At 42.2% G+C, this 14,047-nt stretch overlaps 1 protein-coding gene across 2 annotated transcripts in view; it reads right to left on the reverse strand.

The window, feature by feature from the left end:
- The window catches only part of LOC132401215 (immunoglobulin lambda-1 light chain-like), a 34,421-nt gene extending 20,765 nt beyond the window's left edge, over positions 1-13,656 (reverse strand). The window contains exons 1-3 of one of the 2 annotated variants that reach the window (XM_059983201.1): positions 13,538-13,656; positions 13,067-13,414; positions 10,052-10,453 (exon numbers count right to left, since the gene is read on the reverse strand). In XM_059983201.1, coding sequence (XP_059839184.1) covers positions 10,131-10,453; positions 13,067-13,414; positions 13,538-13,586 — 720 coding nt within the window. In that variant the 5' untranslated portion in view covers positions 13,587-13,656 and the 3' untranslated portion in view covers positions 10,052-10,130. Of the gene's footprint in view, positions 1-10,051; positions 10,454-13,066; positions 13,415-13,537 lie in introns of those variants that run through there. The other variant, XM_059983203.1, reaches the window with a different exon arrangement.
- Between the last annotated feature and the right edge of the window lie 391 nt (positions 13,657-14,047).

Below are 14,047 nucleotides of genomic sequence, written 5' to 3' on the forward strand. Positions count from 1 at the left end.
GCACGTTAAAATAAATCACCCTCAGATATATGGGCTTTCGTGCACGCAGCAAAAAAATATTAGAATCGTAACACGAACTGCGCTGCCAATTCTGGCGCCGGAATGTTTCAGTAATTGCAATGCAGCTAGCTAATTGTTTTCTAATAATTTTGAGTTATAAATATTGTCGAGAGCAATAATTTCTCCTGTTCTTCTCGAAAATAGCGCCCACGGGTCGTTTCCAGACACCACAACTACCTAATGCTGATAATTTAACACGCATTCCACACTGCTGTACAATATCAGTCCACGTTTATCACTCGGCTTCAGTGTGGGACTTGAACCGTCTACTTGCCATCTGAGACGCCGCAGGTCATGCTACTAAATGAATGGCTCACGATTTGTTCTCGTTCTTTAATAAAGATATTTCTTTTTCGTTGCAGGTGAAAAATTGCCCAGCTCTTCGATTCCTTTTTCCACTCGTGTCTAAAAACATCACTGAAGAGCAGAAGGTGACTCCGGTGTGTCCGGTCAATAATTTATTACCCTGGATAGGTGGAGGTGTGCTGGAGCATCGGCGGTAAATTGGTGGCCACAGGTGTTCAGACATTCCGAGCAGTGCGGGTTAGCGACCTGACCTACAATCAGAGTTACCTCACCATGACCGCCTCCTAGCAGAACTCACTAAGAGTACACTTGTTGTGTGACACGCAATTTTCAGGAGTTCCTGCTTAAGTGAAGCATTCCGAGCTCAGGCCGCTCATAAGGAGAAGCCGCCGGCTAGGTGCATGCTGTTATTCTTGGTCGAGCACAGCAACGTTTCTCGATTGTTTCCTTTCTAGTTGCTAGCGGGTTTCGAACAGCAGGACTTTAAATATATATACGTTCTTGCAAAGAAAAAAACGCTTTTACTTTGTAAATGTGACCTAGAGTCAGTGAAATGAAATAATATTCTTCTGGCAACTTGTATATTTTGTGCGTAAACGATTGAGTATCAACAGAGTAAGGGCACCTGTGAATCCCGAAGTACAAAGAGATTACGAACGCTAACTTTTAACGCCAATTATTATTGTATTTTAGTAAGACTACTTATTAACCTTCAGGCTCATGAACCAAAGGTGATGACTTCACCCAACTTCACACCCCATCGTTGAAACAATCCCACAATTTAGAGATTACTTTCAAGCACTCTTCACCTCATGTTCTCGATACTTATTGCTTGTTTGCTGTATCTATCTATCTTTTTATCCGTTTATTATCACTTATTTCTGTGTTTGCGCAGTTTGTTGTCTCTTGCGCTCTGGTTGTACGTTCGAGTTGGTGTCGTCTTTCATTATTGGATTTATTGAGTATTCCCAAAAGAAAATGAATCTCAGGCTTGTATGTGGTGACATGCAAGCATATCAATATTATATTTACTTTGAAGTTTGGACCACCTGAACTCCAAGACATTACAGGATGGACATTTCCTCGTGTTTGCACAGGATGGACATGCCATTGACTCTATAGTGGCCCCTAGTGACAGGAAGGAAGATGACAATGAAGGAGCAATAAGATCGACAGCTGTGTCACAGCCTCAGAATCAGAATTATGTTTATCACCAGCGTGTGTCGTGATAATTGTTAAATTAGCAGCAGAAGTTCAATGCAATACATAATATGGAAGAAGATAACAAAATCAAAACAATAAATAAATAACAGTATATGCATATTGAATAGATTAAAAATCATGCAAAAACAGAAATAATATATATTAGGGAAAAGAGGTAGTGCCCATGGGCTCAATGTCCATTTAGGAATCGGACCGGCAGAGCGGAAGAAGCTGTTACTGAATCGCTGAGTGTGTGCTTTTAGGCTTCTGTGCCTCCTGATGGTAGCAGTGTAAAAAGGGCATGCCCTGGGTGCTGGAGGTCCTTAATGATGGATGCTGCCTTTCCAAGACACCGCTCCTTGGTGATCCCCTGAGTACTTTGTAAGCTACTACACAAAATGGAGCCAACTAAATTAACAACCCTCTGCAGCTTCTTTCGGTCCTGTGCAGTAGCACCCCATCAGCCCCCCTCCCCACAGCGGTCAGTGATACAGCCTGTCAGAATGTTCTCTACATCTGTAGAAGTTTTTCAGTGTTTTTGTTGATATACCAAATCTTTTCAAACTCCTTCTAAAGTATAGACGCTGTTTTGCCTTCCTTATATCTGCATCGATACATACCAGGTTAGGTCCTCAGAGATCTTGACACCCAGGAACTTGAAACTGCTCACTCTCTACACTTCTGATCCCTTTGTGAAGATTAGTATGTATTCCTTCCTCTCACCCTTCTTGAAGTCCACAATCATCTCTTCCGTCTTACTGACGTTGAGTGCAAGTTGTTGCTGCGGCACCAGTACACTAGTTGGCAGATCTCACTCCTGTAAGCCACCACCAGCTCCCCCCCACCCCCCCGTCTCCATCTGAGATTCTAACAACAATGGTTGTATCATCAGTAAACTTATAGATGGTATTTCAGCTCTGCCTAACCATGGTCATGGTATAGAGAGAGCAGAGTAGTGGGTTGAGCACATACCCCTGCGATGAACCAATGTTAATAGTCAGCGAGGAGGAGATATTATCACCAATTCCCACAGATTAGGAAGTTAGGAATCCAATTACAGAGGGAGGTAGAGAGGCCCAGGTTCTGTATCTTCCCAATCAGGATTGTAGAGATTTTGGTGTTAGACGCTGAGCTATATTCAATGTATAGCATCCTGACATAGGTGTTTGTATTGTCCAGGTGGTCTAAGGCCGTGTGAAGAGTCATTGAGATTGCATCTGCCATTGAGCTATTGTGACGATAGGCAAGTTGCAGTGGGTCTAGGTCCTTGCTGAGGCAGGAGTTCAGGCTAGTCGTGACCAACCTGGGAACAGATGTTCTCAGAGAAATGTACGGAAGAAATGTTGCAAATATTCAGGGGATATTTGCGTGGAGTTCTGCATAGGTTCGTTCCAATGAGACAGTGAAAGGATGGTAGGGTACAAAAAGCGTGATGTACAAAGGATGTTGTAAATCTAGTCAAGAAGGGCTTACGAAATGTTCAAAAACTAGGTAATGAGACGGATCTGGAAGATTATAAGGCTAGCAAGAAGAAGTTTAAGAAAGAAATTAGGAGAGCCAGAAGCGGCTATGAGAAGGCCTAGGCGGACAGGATTAAGGAACACCCTAGGCATTCTTCAAGTAGGTGAAGAGCAAGAGGATGAGACCTGACAGAATAGGACCTATCAAGTGTGACAGTGGAAACGTGTATGGAACCAGAGGAGATAGCAGAGTCACTTAATAAGTACTTTGCTTCAGTATTCATTACAGAAGAGGATCTTGGCGACTGTAGGGATTGCTTACAGCGGACTAAAAAGCATGAGCATGTAGATATTAAGAAAGAGGATGTGCTGGAGCTTTTGGAAATCATCAAGTTGGTTAAGTCACCGGGACCGGACGAGATGTACCCTAGGCTATTGTGGGAGGCGAGGGAAGAGTTTGTTGAGCCTATGGCGATGATCTTTGCATCATCAGTGTGGACGGGAGTGGTTCCGTGGGATTGAAGGGTTGCAAATGTTGTTCAATTATTCAAGAAAGGGAGTAGAGATGGCCCAGGACATTATAGACCAGTGAATCTTAGTCCAGTGGTTGGTAAGTTGATGGAGATGATCCTGAAAGGCAGAATTTATGATCAGTTGGAGAGGCATAATATGGTTATGGTCGATGAATAGCATCCTGACATACTGTCCAGGTGATCTAAGGACGTGTGAAGAGTCATTGAGATTGCAGGAAAATGTACGGAAGAAATGTGGCAAATATTCAGGGGATATTTGCGTGGAGTTCTGCAGATTTCGCTCTAAATAGACAGGGAAAGGATTGCAGTGTACAGGAAACGTGGTGTACAAAGGATGTTGTAAATCTAGTCAAGAAGAAAAGAAGAGCTTACGAAATGTTCAAAAGACTAGGTAATGAGAGAGATCCGGAAGATTATAAGGCGAGCAGGAAGAAGCTTAAGAAAGAAATTAGGAAAGCCAGAAGCGGCCATGAGAAGGCTTTGGTGGACAGGATTATGGAACAGTAAAGGCATTCTTCAAGTATATGAAGAGCAAGAGGATAAGACCAGACAGAATAGGACCAATCAAGTGTAACAGTGGAAAAGTGTGTATGGAACCAGAAGAGATAGCAGAGGTACTTAATGAGTACTTTGCTTCAGTATTCACTCTAGAGAAGGATCTTGGTGATTTTAGGGATGACATACAGCCGACTGAAAAGCATGAGCATGTGGATATTAAGAATGAGGATGTGCTGGAGCTTTTCGAAAGCATGAAGTTGGATAAGTCAGCGTGGCCGAACGTGATGTACCCTTGGCTACTGTGAGAGGCGAGGGAAGAGTTTGTTGAGCCTCTGGCGATGATCTTTTCATCAGCAGTGGAGAAGGGAGAGGTTCTTGGGTATTGGAGGTCTGCGGATGTTGTTCCATTATTCAAAAAAGGGAGTAGAGATAACCCAGGAAATTATACACCAGTGAGTCTTCGTCCAGTGGTTGGTACGTTGATGGATTAAATCCTGAAAGGCAGGATTTATGAACATTTGGAGAGGGGTAATATGGTTAGGAATAGTCAGCATGGCTTTGTGAAAGGCAGGTCGTGCCTTACGAGGCTGATTGAAGTTCTTGAGGATGTGACTAAACACATTGATGAAGGTAGAGCAGTAGATGTAGTGTATATTGATTTCAGCAAGGCTATTGACAAGGTATCCTATGCAAACCTTATTGAGAAAGTAATGAGGCATGGAAACCAAGAGGCATTACTTTGTAGATCCAAGACCTGCCAGCCCACAGAAGGCAAAGAGTGGTTGTAGACTGGTCATATTCTGCTTGGAGGTCTGTCACCAGTGGTATCAGGGATCTGTTCTGGGACCCCTACTCTTCATGATTTTTATAAATGATCTGGATGAGAAAGTGGAGGGATGAGTTAGTAAATTTGCTAATGACACAAAGGTTGGGGGCGTTGTGGATAGTGTGGAGGGCTGTTAGAGGTTACAGCGGGACATTGATAGAATGCAAAACTGGGCAGAGAAGTGGCAGATGGAGTTCAACCCAGATAAGTTTGAGCGGTTCATTTTGGTAGGTCAAATATGATGGCAGAATATAGTGTTAAAGGTAAGGCTCTTGGCAGTGTGGAGGATCAGAGGGATTTTGAGGTCCGAGTCCATAGGACGCTCAAAGTAGCTGCGAAGGTTGACTCTGTGGTTACGAGGGCATACAGTGCATTGGCCATCATCAATCGAGGGGTTGAGTTTAAGAGCCGAGAGGTAAAGTTGCAGCTATAAAGGACCCTGGTCAGACCCCACTTGGATTACTGTGCTCAGTTGTGGTCGCCTCACTACAGGAAGGATGTGGATCCATAGAAATGGTGCAGAGGAGATTAACGACGATGTTGCCTGGACTGGGGAACATGTGTTATGAGAATAGGTTGGGTAAACTCGGCCTTTCTCCCTTGGAGCGACGGAGGGTGGGAGGTGACCCGATAGAAGTGTGTAAGATGTTGAGAGGCATTGATCAAGTTCGTCAGATGTTTTTCCCACGGCGGAAATTGCTAGCAGGAGAAGGCACAGTGTTAAGGTGCTTGAAGGTAGCTACAGAGGAGATGTTAGGGGTAGGTTTTATTACGCAGAGAATGGTGAGTGCGTGGAATGGGCTGCCAGCGAGGATGGTGGATGCGGATACGATAGGTTCTTTTAAGAGACTCCTGGACAGTTACATGGAGCTCAGAAATCTGGAGAGCTATGGGTAACAGTAGGTAATTCCTAAGTTAAGGACATGTTCGGCACAGCTTTGTGGGTCGAATGGTCTGTATTGTGCTGCAGGCTTTCTATGTTTCTATGTTCTCTGTGTTCTCAGGAATTCGAGGAGCAAGCATACGTTTAGAGGTTAGCAGATGGGGGGGGGTGGTGGGGGCGGTGTGTTGAGTGGTTTTGGGGATTCTGCAGTGCAATAACTGCCTTTACAGAAGCGATTTCCATGTCACTATTAATAGAACAAAGCTAACACAGATGTGTGATTGAATTGTGTCAAGACGGAAAAAAAGGAAAAATTATAGCTAATATCGCTCCGCATGTTAAAGCCCAGAGTCAGAAGTGAATTGGAGTGGCTCGCTACAATTCATGTATGGTATCTCAGAGGAAGAAGTCAAACATACGTAGAGGCCATATGCACTGCTATCTGCCTGAGCTCGTGGCACGGAATCGGAAAGGGATCAGAACATCTCCGTTTGCAGCTTCGAAACACTCTCCCCGATTCAGGTGGAGCAGTAATAAAGCTTCATCCTGAAATGCTGTCAAATTTCTTTGACAGCTGATGTCGTGCTCTGGTTGTATCGGTAATTAACTGTAAAACCGGCATGAGAAATAGGGCATATTTTTTTTCTTTCTAAAATGAACAGACTTTCATCAAGTTCTAGTTGTTATTCGACCTTAGCATCATGTTCCTTTCCTTTCCCTTAACATAGAGAAATCCGTGATTTTATGAACGAATTTAATGAAGTTGTCTCCAAAGGCTGGAGAATTAACCTTTTAAGAGCAGATTAAGTGCGCGTGCTTGAGTGAGGAGCAGGCTTTGCCAAGGTGCCATTTCTGGAAACTTGCCGTAGCCTCCCCAAGACAGAATTCCGGCAAAAGGCCTGATTCCTTCTCACTTCTGTGCAATCGCTCAATCTGAAACAGGTTGTGGACTCCTCATCTAGAAAAGTATCCTCTCTTCTTTCAGCATGTTAAGATCTGTTGGAACTTCACATTTCATCGAGATTTCCCCTCATTCTCGTAAATTCTAGAGGAAACAGGCGGAGACCACGCCATTTGTTCCCGGATAGCGAACTCACTGTATATACACGTACATGGATAGGGTGGTGAAGAAAGCTTTTGGTACATTGGCCTTTATAAATCAGAGCATTGTGTATAGTATATTGTGTATAGGAGTTGGGATGTAATGTTAAAATTGTACAAGGCATTGGTAAGGCCAAATTTGGAGTATTGTGTATAGTTCTGGGCACCGAATTATAGGAAAGATGTCAACAAAATAGAGAGAGTACAGAGGAGATTTACTAGAATGTTACCTGGGTTTCAGCACCTAAGTTACATAGAAAGGTTGAACAAGTTAGGTCTTTATTCTTTGGACCGTAGATGGTTGAGGGGGGACTTGATAGAGGTATTTGAATTTATGAGGGGGATAGATAGAGTTGACGTGGATAAGCTTTTTCCATTGAGAGTAGGGGAGATTCAAGCAAGAGGACATGAGTTGAGAGTTAGGGGGCAAAAGTTTAAGGGTAACACGACGGGGAATTTCTTTACTCAGAAAGTGGTAGCTGTGTGGAACGAGGTTCCAGTAGAAGTGGTAGAGGCAAGTTCGGTATTGTCATTTAAAGTAAAATTGGATAGGTATATGGACAGGAAAAGAATGGAGGGTTATGGGCTGAGTGCGGGTCAGTGGGACTAGGTGAGAGTAAGCGTTCGGCACGGACTAAAAGGGCCGAGATGGCCTGTGTCTGTGCTGTAATTATTATATGGTTATATATAATGTTTTAGCTAAATGTTTTAAAAATGTCCAGGTTAAACATTTCCAAATGTATGTGCAAGTACAGTACTTCCTGAAGAGGGGTCACAGCCCGAATTAAATGATGCCTAAGCTGCTGTTTTTCTTCAGCATTTTGTCTATGTGCTGCTTTGGATTTCCACTATCTGCAGGATCTCTCCTGTTTATGATTTACTGCCATTCCCTCCTGGGTATTGATGCATTTAAGGTGATTATTTTCGGCCAAACCCAAACTGTTGGAGAAATCAACGGAATCGGCATAATTCCGAGGCAGAAAATTTGGTACAAACTGAGTGATGCACTACTATTTCACTATTTGGTTCCTACAGCCACCCAGGTTCCGCTAATAACTGCATAACCATTCAAGCTGTGGTGAACTTTCAGAATAAACCACAAGGAGTCAGGTTTGGAGAAGACACTGGCTTTCGACAGACATCGAAATCCTAGTTAAGACGAAGAAAGTTCACAGCAGGTGTAGGTAGCAAGGAACAAAGGAGGTACCTGAGGAGTCTAAGAAATGTACTTCTAACGGGTATAAGATTGCAGTTAAGAAGGAAATTTTGAGGGCTCATAGAAGGCATGAAGTTGCTCTAGCAAACAAAGGAAAGGAATCTCCAGAGTTTCTACATGTATATCACTAGTAACAGTATAGCAAGTGACTAATGGGTGCTCTTTCCGATCAGAGTGGCCATGAAGCCGAAGGAGCTCAGAGAGATCACAAGTGGAATTTTTATATCGGTATTTTCTCGGGAGACGGACACAGAGCGAGGCAAAACAATAGTGTGTTCGTGGACTTAAGTGAATTACAGAGGAGGAAGTTTTAACGTTTTGGGGCAGCTTAGGATGGACATTCCCCAGGGGCTGAAAAAGTGCTCTCGAACTTTGTGGGAGACTAGTGCAGAAATTGCAGGGCACCAAGCAAATATATTTAAAAGGTCAGCCTCAGGTGAGGGGCCGGGGAATGGGAGGATAACTAATGTTCCGTTTTTCAAGAAACGCTCCAAGAATAGGATTGGCAATAATAGGGCGGTGATCCTGACGTTAGTAGTGGGTAGGTTATCGTCAGCGATTCTAAGGGATCAGACATAAAGCATTTGTAGAAACACGGAGACTATTTAGGATTAGTCAATATGGATTTGTGCGTGGTGGGTAAAATCTAACCAATCTTATAGAGCTTTTTTCAGGACGCCATTAAGAGATTTGATGACGGAAAAACAATGTATATTGACGACAAAGACTATAGGGAGGCCATTGACTAGGCCCCGTATGGGAGGTTATCATGAAGGTTAAGTCGTTTGGCATTCAGTATAAGGTAGTAATCTGGAATAGGTATTGTCTTCGCAGGAACAGCCAGAGAGTGCTCATAGATGTTCTCCTCTCTGAGAAGAGGCCTGTGGCCAGTAGAGTACCTCAGGGATGGGTGTAATTTCTGTTGTTGATTGTCATCTATATCAATGATCCGAATGACAATTGATAAACTGGATCATCGTATTTGTGGATCTTACGAAGATTGTGAAGGCAGTTAACAACGAGCAAGGCCATTAAAGCTTGTAGCGGGATCTGAAGCAGCTGAAAAAATAGGCTGAAAATGGCAGACACATCAACACACTTCCAAAGGAAGCGAAGGTTAAAGTTGCGTCGAGAGAGGAATATTATTTCTTTCAGCCCCGAATACTCAAACCCATTATCTAATACTGTAACCTTTTGCTCTCAAGATAAAGTAAGCAGGAACCATCTTGGCATCTGCCTAGTGCATAAAGAGTTTTATATATTTCAATGGCATCGCCTCTGTTCCATATAAACGCAGTGGAATATATACCCTATGGATTCATTCACTTAAACAAAATCTGCTGCGCTTCTTACGAACTGAGGCGTGCACAACCTCCAGAAGACAAGGGAACCAGAACTGTGTGTAATACTCCAGGTAATGCCCAATCTAATGGCAACAAAAAGAGTGAAGTAGATTGTCCCTTTCCAACCATTTCACGGCGTATATATGTGTCAATCGTCCTCAGTTAAATGAGTTTTCCATGACACAGCATTGTGTGTCTGTCTTTGCAAGTGTGCGCTTACATGTGGGTGCGTGAACCATCTGATGGCTACACAAGTTTTTTTTTAGATGATATCTCGCACGTTTCACTGCTGCAATTTTGCATCAAGGCAATATCATTAAACAGAGATTAAATTATATGTTTAGTTTATTCTGCACTCGAAATAAAAGCCATGAAATTATACATGATCAGACATGATTGTTAATGTTATTGGATATTTGTGCTCGAAATCGTTTGCAGTAGGCGAGCATCAAGACTGCAATCTTCAGACCACGGTCATTTGATGAGTATTTGGGGATGCATTTAACTGAAATTAATTAACATTGGAGTTCAATTAACAATGATACCGATTTAATAGAAACACAATTAAGACTGACAAAACTTAAATGATGACTCCGACTGCAAATACTTATCTACAAAAGAATAATGGTTCAAAATCATTTTAATGAAGAAAAAGACTGGGAAAATAAGCTTTTCATTTTGATAGAGTTTTAAATATAGTTTTAGATACAGCCGGATCTCGCGATCGTTTCTTCAAGAGGGTTTGCTTGACTCTCGTGTTTAACCACACAGGAGTAACGCTCGTGTGAGTTCCATTCTGAGGCTGGTAGAGTCAGGTAACTGCTCGCACTGAACGTGTTGTCCGTCTCCTGCTGGACAGGGCTCGTCTCCACGCCATCCCTTCTCGGTCGACCGTCCATGCTCCATTCAATGTCCACTGCGCCCGGATTAAAACGGCTCACCAAACACACCAGCGTCGCTGTGCCTTTTCCTGTGATTTCTTGCGCTGAAGGTCGGAGAACGGAGACGGCAGGAGCACGAGGATCTGTGTAAAATAAGGTCCAAGTTTAGTTCAGGTTGAGAAACTGTTCCAGTTAAAACATCCCGTTTGTTGATAGTGCATTTGGTATTGCATGTATGCATTCATCTTAATGAATGAATATTTCTTTTTCCGCTTTCCCGTTAAATTGGACGTGAAAAAATTGCCAGTTCAAATCTCCCGTGAATAATTGCTCTTTGTGAGTCTGGGGCATTAAGTGTACAATGGGGTAAAAATGAATGATTTCGGCACCGGTTTTAATCAGTCTTCAATGCATGCATTCATTCGATTCAGGTTGAATAAAAATCCGAGGTTATACCTGACTGCTAATTGTGACTTCTATTGACACCTCAGCCTCCACTGTCCCTACTTCTACCTTAGACATCTTCACTTGATACAACTTTTCAGTCATCAAGACAAGAAGCAGAAGTCTATTCATGTTTTGCTTAAAATCATTGATTAGTACAATGGCTCTCAACAATTCTTATGCCATAGATCCTTACCATCAGCAAAGTGGTCTATAGACCCAGGTCGGGAGCCCCGGGATAGGTATATTATATTCTAAGCCATCGGAATACAAAGATCATTTTGCAGCAACATTACATTTACAGGCTGCTTGTATTTTAAATCACGTTAGGAAAGTTTAACATTAATGTTAAACACGTTTTGTTTCTGAGATATTATTTTATCCCACTTGAAGTAAATAATTCAAATCTGGTTTGCGGAGTGCAGGCGGATTTTCCACCTTGCACTCACCGCTGAGAAAACCAGTTTCTTACGATGTTCACGGCCGATGTGGCAAAAAAGAGAGAATAACCCCCTCTTCATCTGATATGGTTCAGAACTACGGCTCACCGCAGTTCATTTTCGTATCTTTAAGTTACTTAACGTGTAAGTTTGAGCCGCTCGCTGTTCCGTGATTCCATTTTTGATGCAATAAAAAAATGTAATGATGCCATCACTAACTTACTGCCCGTTATGCCTGTATTGTTTTGGCAGCAATGGAAGTCCTCAATCTGCCAGTAAAAACCGTCGCACACAGATATAGAAAGATTCTTCATTGTTGTTTCCGTAACAAACTTTCACCAGTCAGGGTTGAGAGCTCTGACCGGAACCTCTAATTTTGGATGTCCGATGGACCACTCATAGTCTGGCCTCCACCCTTTGACCTGTTGGGCATGGTTGACCCCACCAATAGCCAAAGCACAAGGCCTAGCTATATTCTAGGGAATATAGCTCTGTGGGTCCTTCAGCCACGCATGTCTCCAAATCCTAAGATAAGGTTGTTGGAGGTTTATTTCCACGCCGTGACCCAAATGCATCACAATTTTAAACCACAAAAGAATTTCAATATTAAAATTGATAGAAAAGTCTGTCTGCTGTGTTTGGGCACATTGGCGTTCCAAAGAGAGAAATAACATCATCAGTTGAAAACATAAAATACTAAAAGGCATCTTCTAATAAAGACTGAGATTTTCCGTTCTAATATCTATGTGCTTCTCTTCGAAGCTCGTTATGGTCCTATATGGCGCGAGTGTTTCAGAATACATTCAAGTTCAAATTGAATTCTATTCAGCAAATCACTCGTGAAATGTTTTAAAATCTCTTGGCAGTATAAGACAAATACTTAAAGTTCAAAGTGGCGTGAAAAGCTTTTAAATATAAAATTGGACAATGATTAACCTATCAGTTGTTCTTCTCAGTGTCATCTGAAAACTCTTCCTAGAACTGATGTACTAATTAATGCGGTGCTGATTGCATTCTATTCTTTTTTCTGGGCATCCCAAGAATTCCCATTCACTGCCGTGTATGTCCTCACCCATGTGTCAGGTGGAATATATAGTACCAGGTCTACTGTTTTTAGGAAAATGGAAGGAGACACAAAAATACCTTGTGAGGGTATTGAAAGCTCTGCAAACAGGATTCAAATTTTGTTATTCTTTTTCATTTCCGCCTTCCCTCGCGACACCAGGGACCACATCAGGGAAAACATCATCAAATTATATGATTTGTTCCAAAAGTTTCAATCCTGTGCTCGTCATTAATAAAGGCTGTCTGAATCATTAGTTGAAATGTTTAGGGCGACGGACAAAAACTATACACTATCGAGGTTTTAGCAATGTTATAGGTTATTCCATTGGAACCAATCGCTTTAGTCATCTATCTTTCTTCATCTATGCAAGTTTCTGATTTTTAAGAATGCTCCAGGATTCAGTGATTAGTGGCTAGCAGTTATCATATGGGTCTGACGGGCATCAACACAAAATGGTGACATCAGCAAAGGTGCTTCTACAGACAAAATAATACATGCTAACTAAATTCGGAAATTCAGGAATATACCCATTGAAAAACGATCGGAATATTCTTAAGCTGGTTTGGCAAATATTAGTTCATCCCGTATTAAACCAGCATGAATTTTAAAAGAAATATTGGGGCATTTAGCGTTTCGGGCGCGCGAGTTCAACTAAGTTGCCAATGGACCGTTAATCGTGGTTGGATATCTGAAAAACTCCGCCTTGAAAAGCATTTGTTTCGAAGCCACAATTAGACTACAGAAAATTAATTATTGTTCACTTAAGTACCAGGAAGCCAAGCGAATTGACTGGATATTTTACTTACTGCCAATGGCCAGCCTCGTTCCTTTGCCGAAGATGCAAACATTATTTTTCCAGACAGCACAGTAATAGTCTGCCGCATCCTCCGACTGGACGCTCGATATTGTCAATGTTGCCGTGTTGCCGGATATTGAGCCGCCGAAACGGTTCGGAACTCCGGAGCCTCTTCTAATGCTGCTCCCCGAATAATAGTAGAACAGATACCGAGGAACTTTTCCGGGAATCTGCTGGTACCAGTAAATATTGCTACTTCCTAAAGAGGTTCCAGACAAGGTGCAAGTCATTTGAGCATTCTGCCCCGGAGATTTTGATTTCGAAGATGGCTGATTCAGTGCAACTTCCGCGTCGATATCTGGAAACATTCAGAGAGAAGAAACAATGTACCGAGATTAATATTCGAGTAATACCAGAAGAGTGAGAAAATATCATTGAATGGCATTCGAGATTCAATATAATACCCAAAGAAAATACTCACAAATTGCAGTGAACACCAGCGTACTGACTACACGAACCCACCAAGACATTGTAATTAATTGAGTGAAGCTCACACAAGGTGCGGCGGTTAAGTGGCGTCTCAACTTTTCAGCTCGCTTATGAATCCTGTGACGAGCTGGCACTGCGTGTTGTCTATTTATGCAAATCAGTTCAAACAGAATGGCACATTGACACCAATCATAAGTTGACAATTTTTCCTGTGTCAGTTCTGAGCCAGATTAGCATTTAGTTTCGAGTTCTGTATTTCGCCAATGTATTTTAGATAAACAACTTGTCCTCTTCTCCATTCAGTTGCACACTACATTTAAAGTACGCGATCCTTGCACCCTTATTAAAGACGGTTTGTCCGAGATTTTCGAAAGCAACAGATAAAGAAAAAAACAATATTGGCAATTATTAACGGATCTGTAGGGTTCAAAATAAATTCCAAGCCACTTATTTGTATGTTTTTAGAAAACTCACTGCCAAACAGATGTAATGGGTTTACAAT

Source organism: Hypanus sabinus, chromosome 10, assembly GCF_030144855.1.
Source record: "Hypanus sabinus isolate sHypSab1 chromosome 10, sHypSab1.hap1, whole genome shotgun sequence".
Taxonomy (NCBI): Eukaryota; Metazoa; Chordata; class Chondrichthyes; order Myliobatiformes; family Dasyatidae; genus Hypanus; species Hypanus sabinus.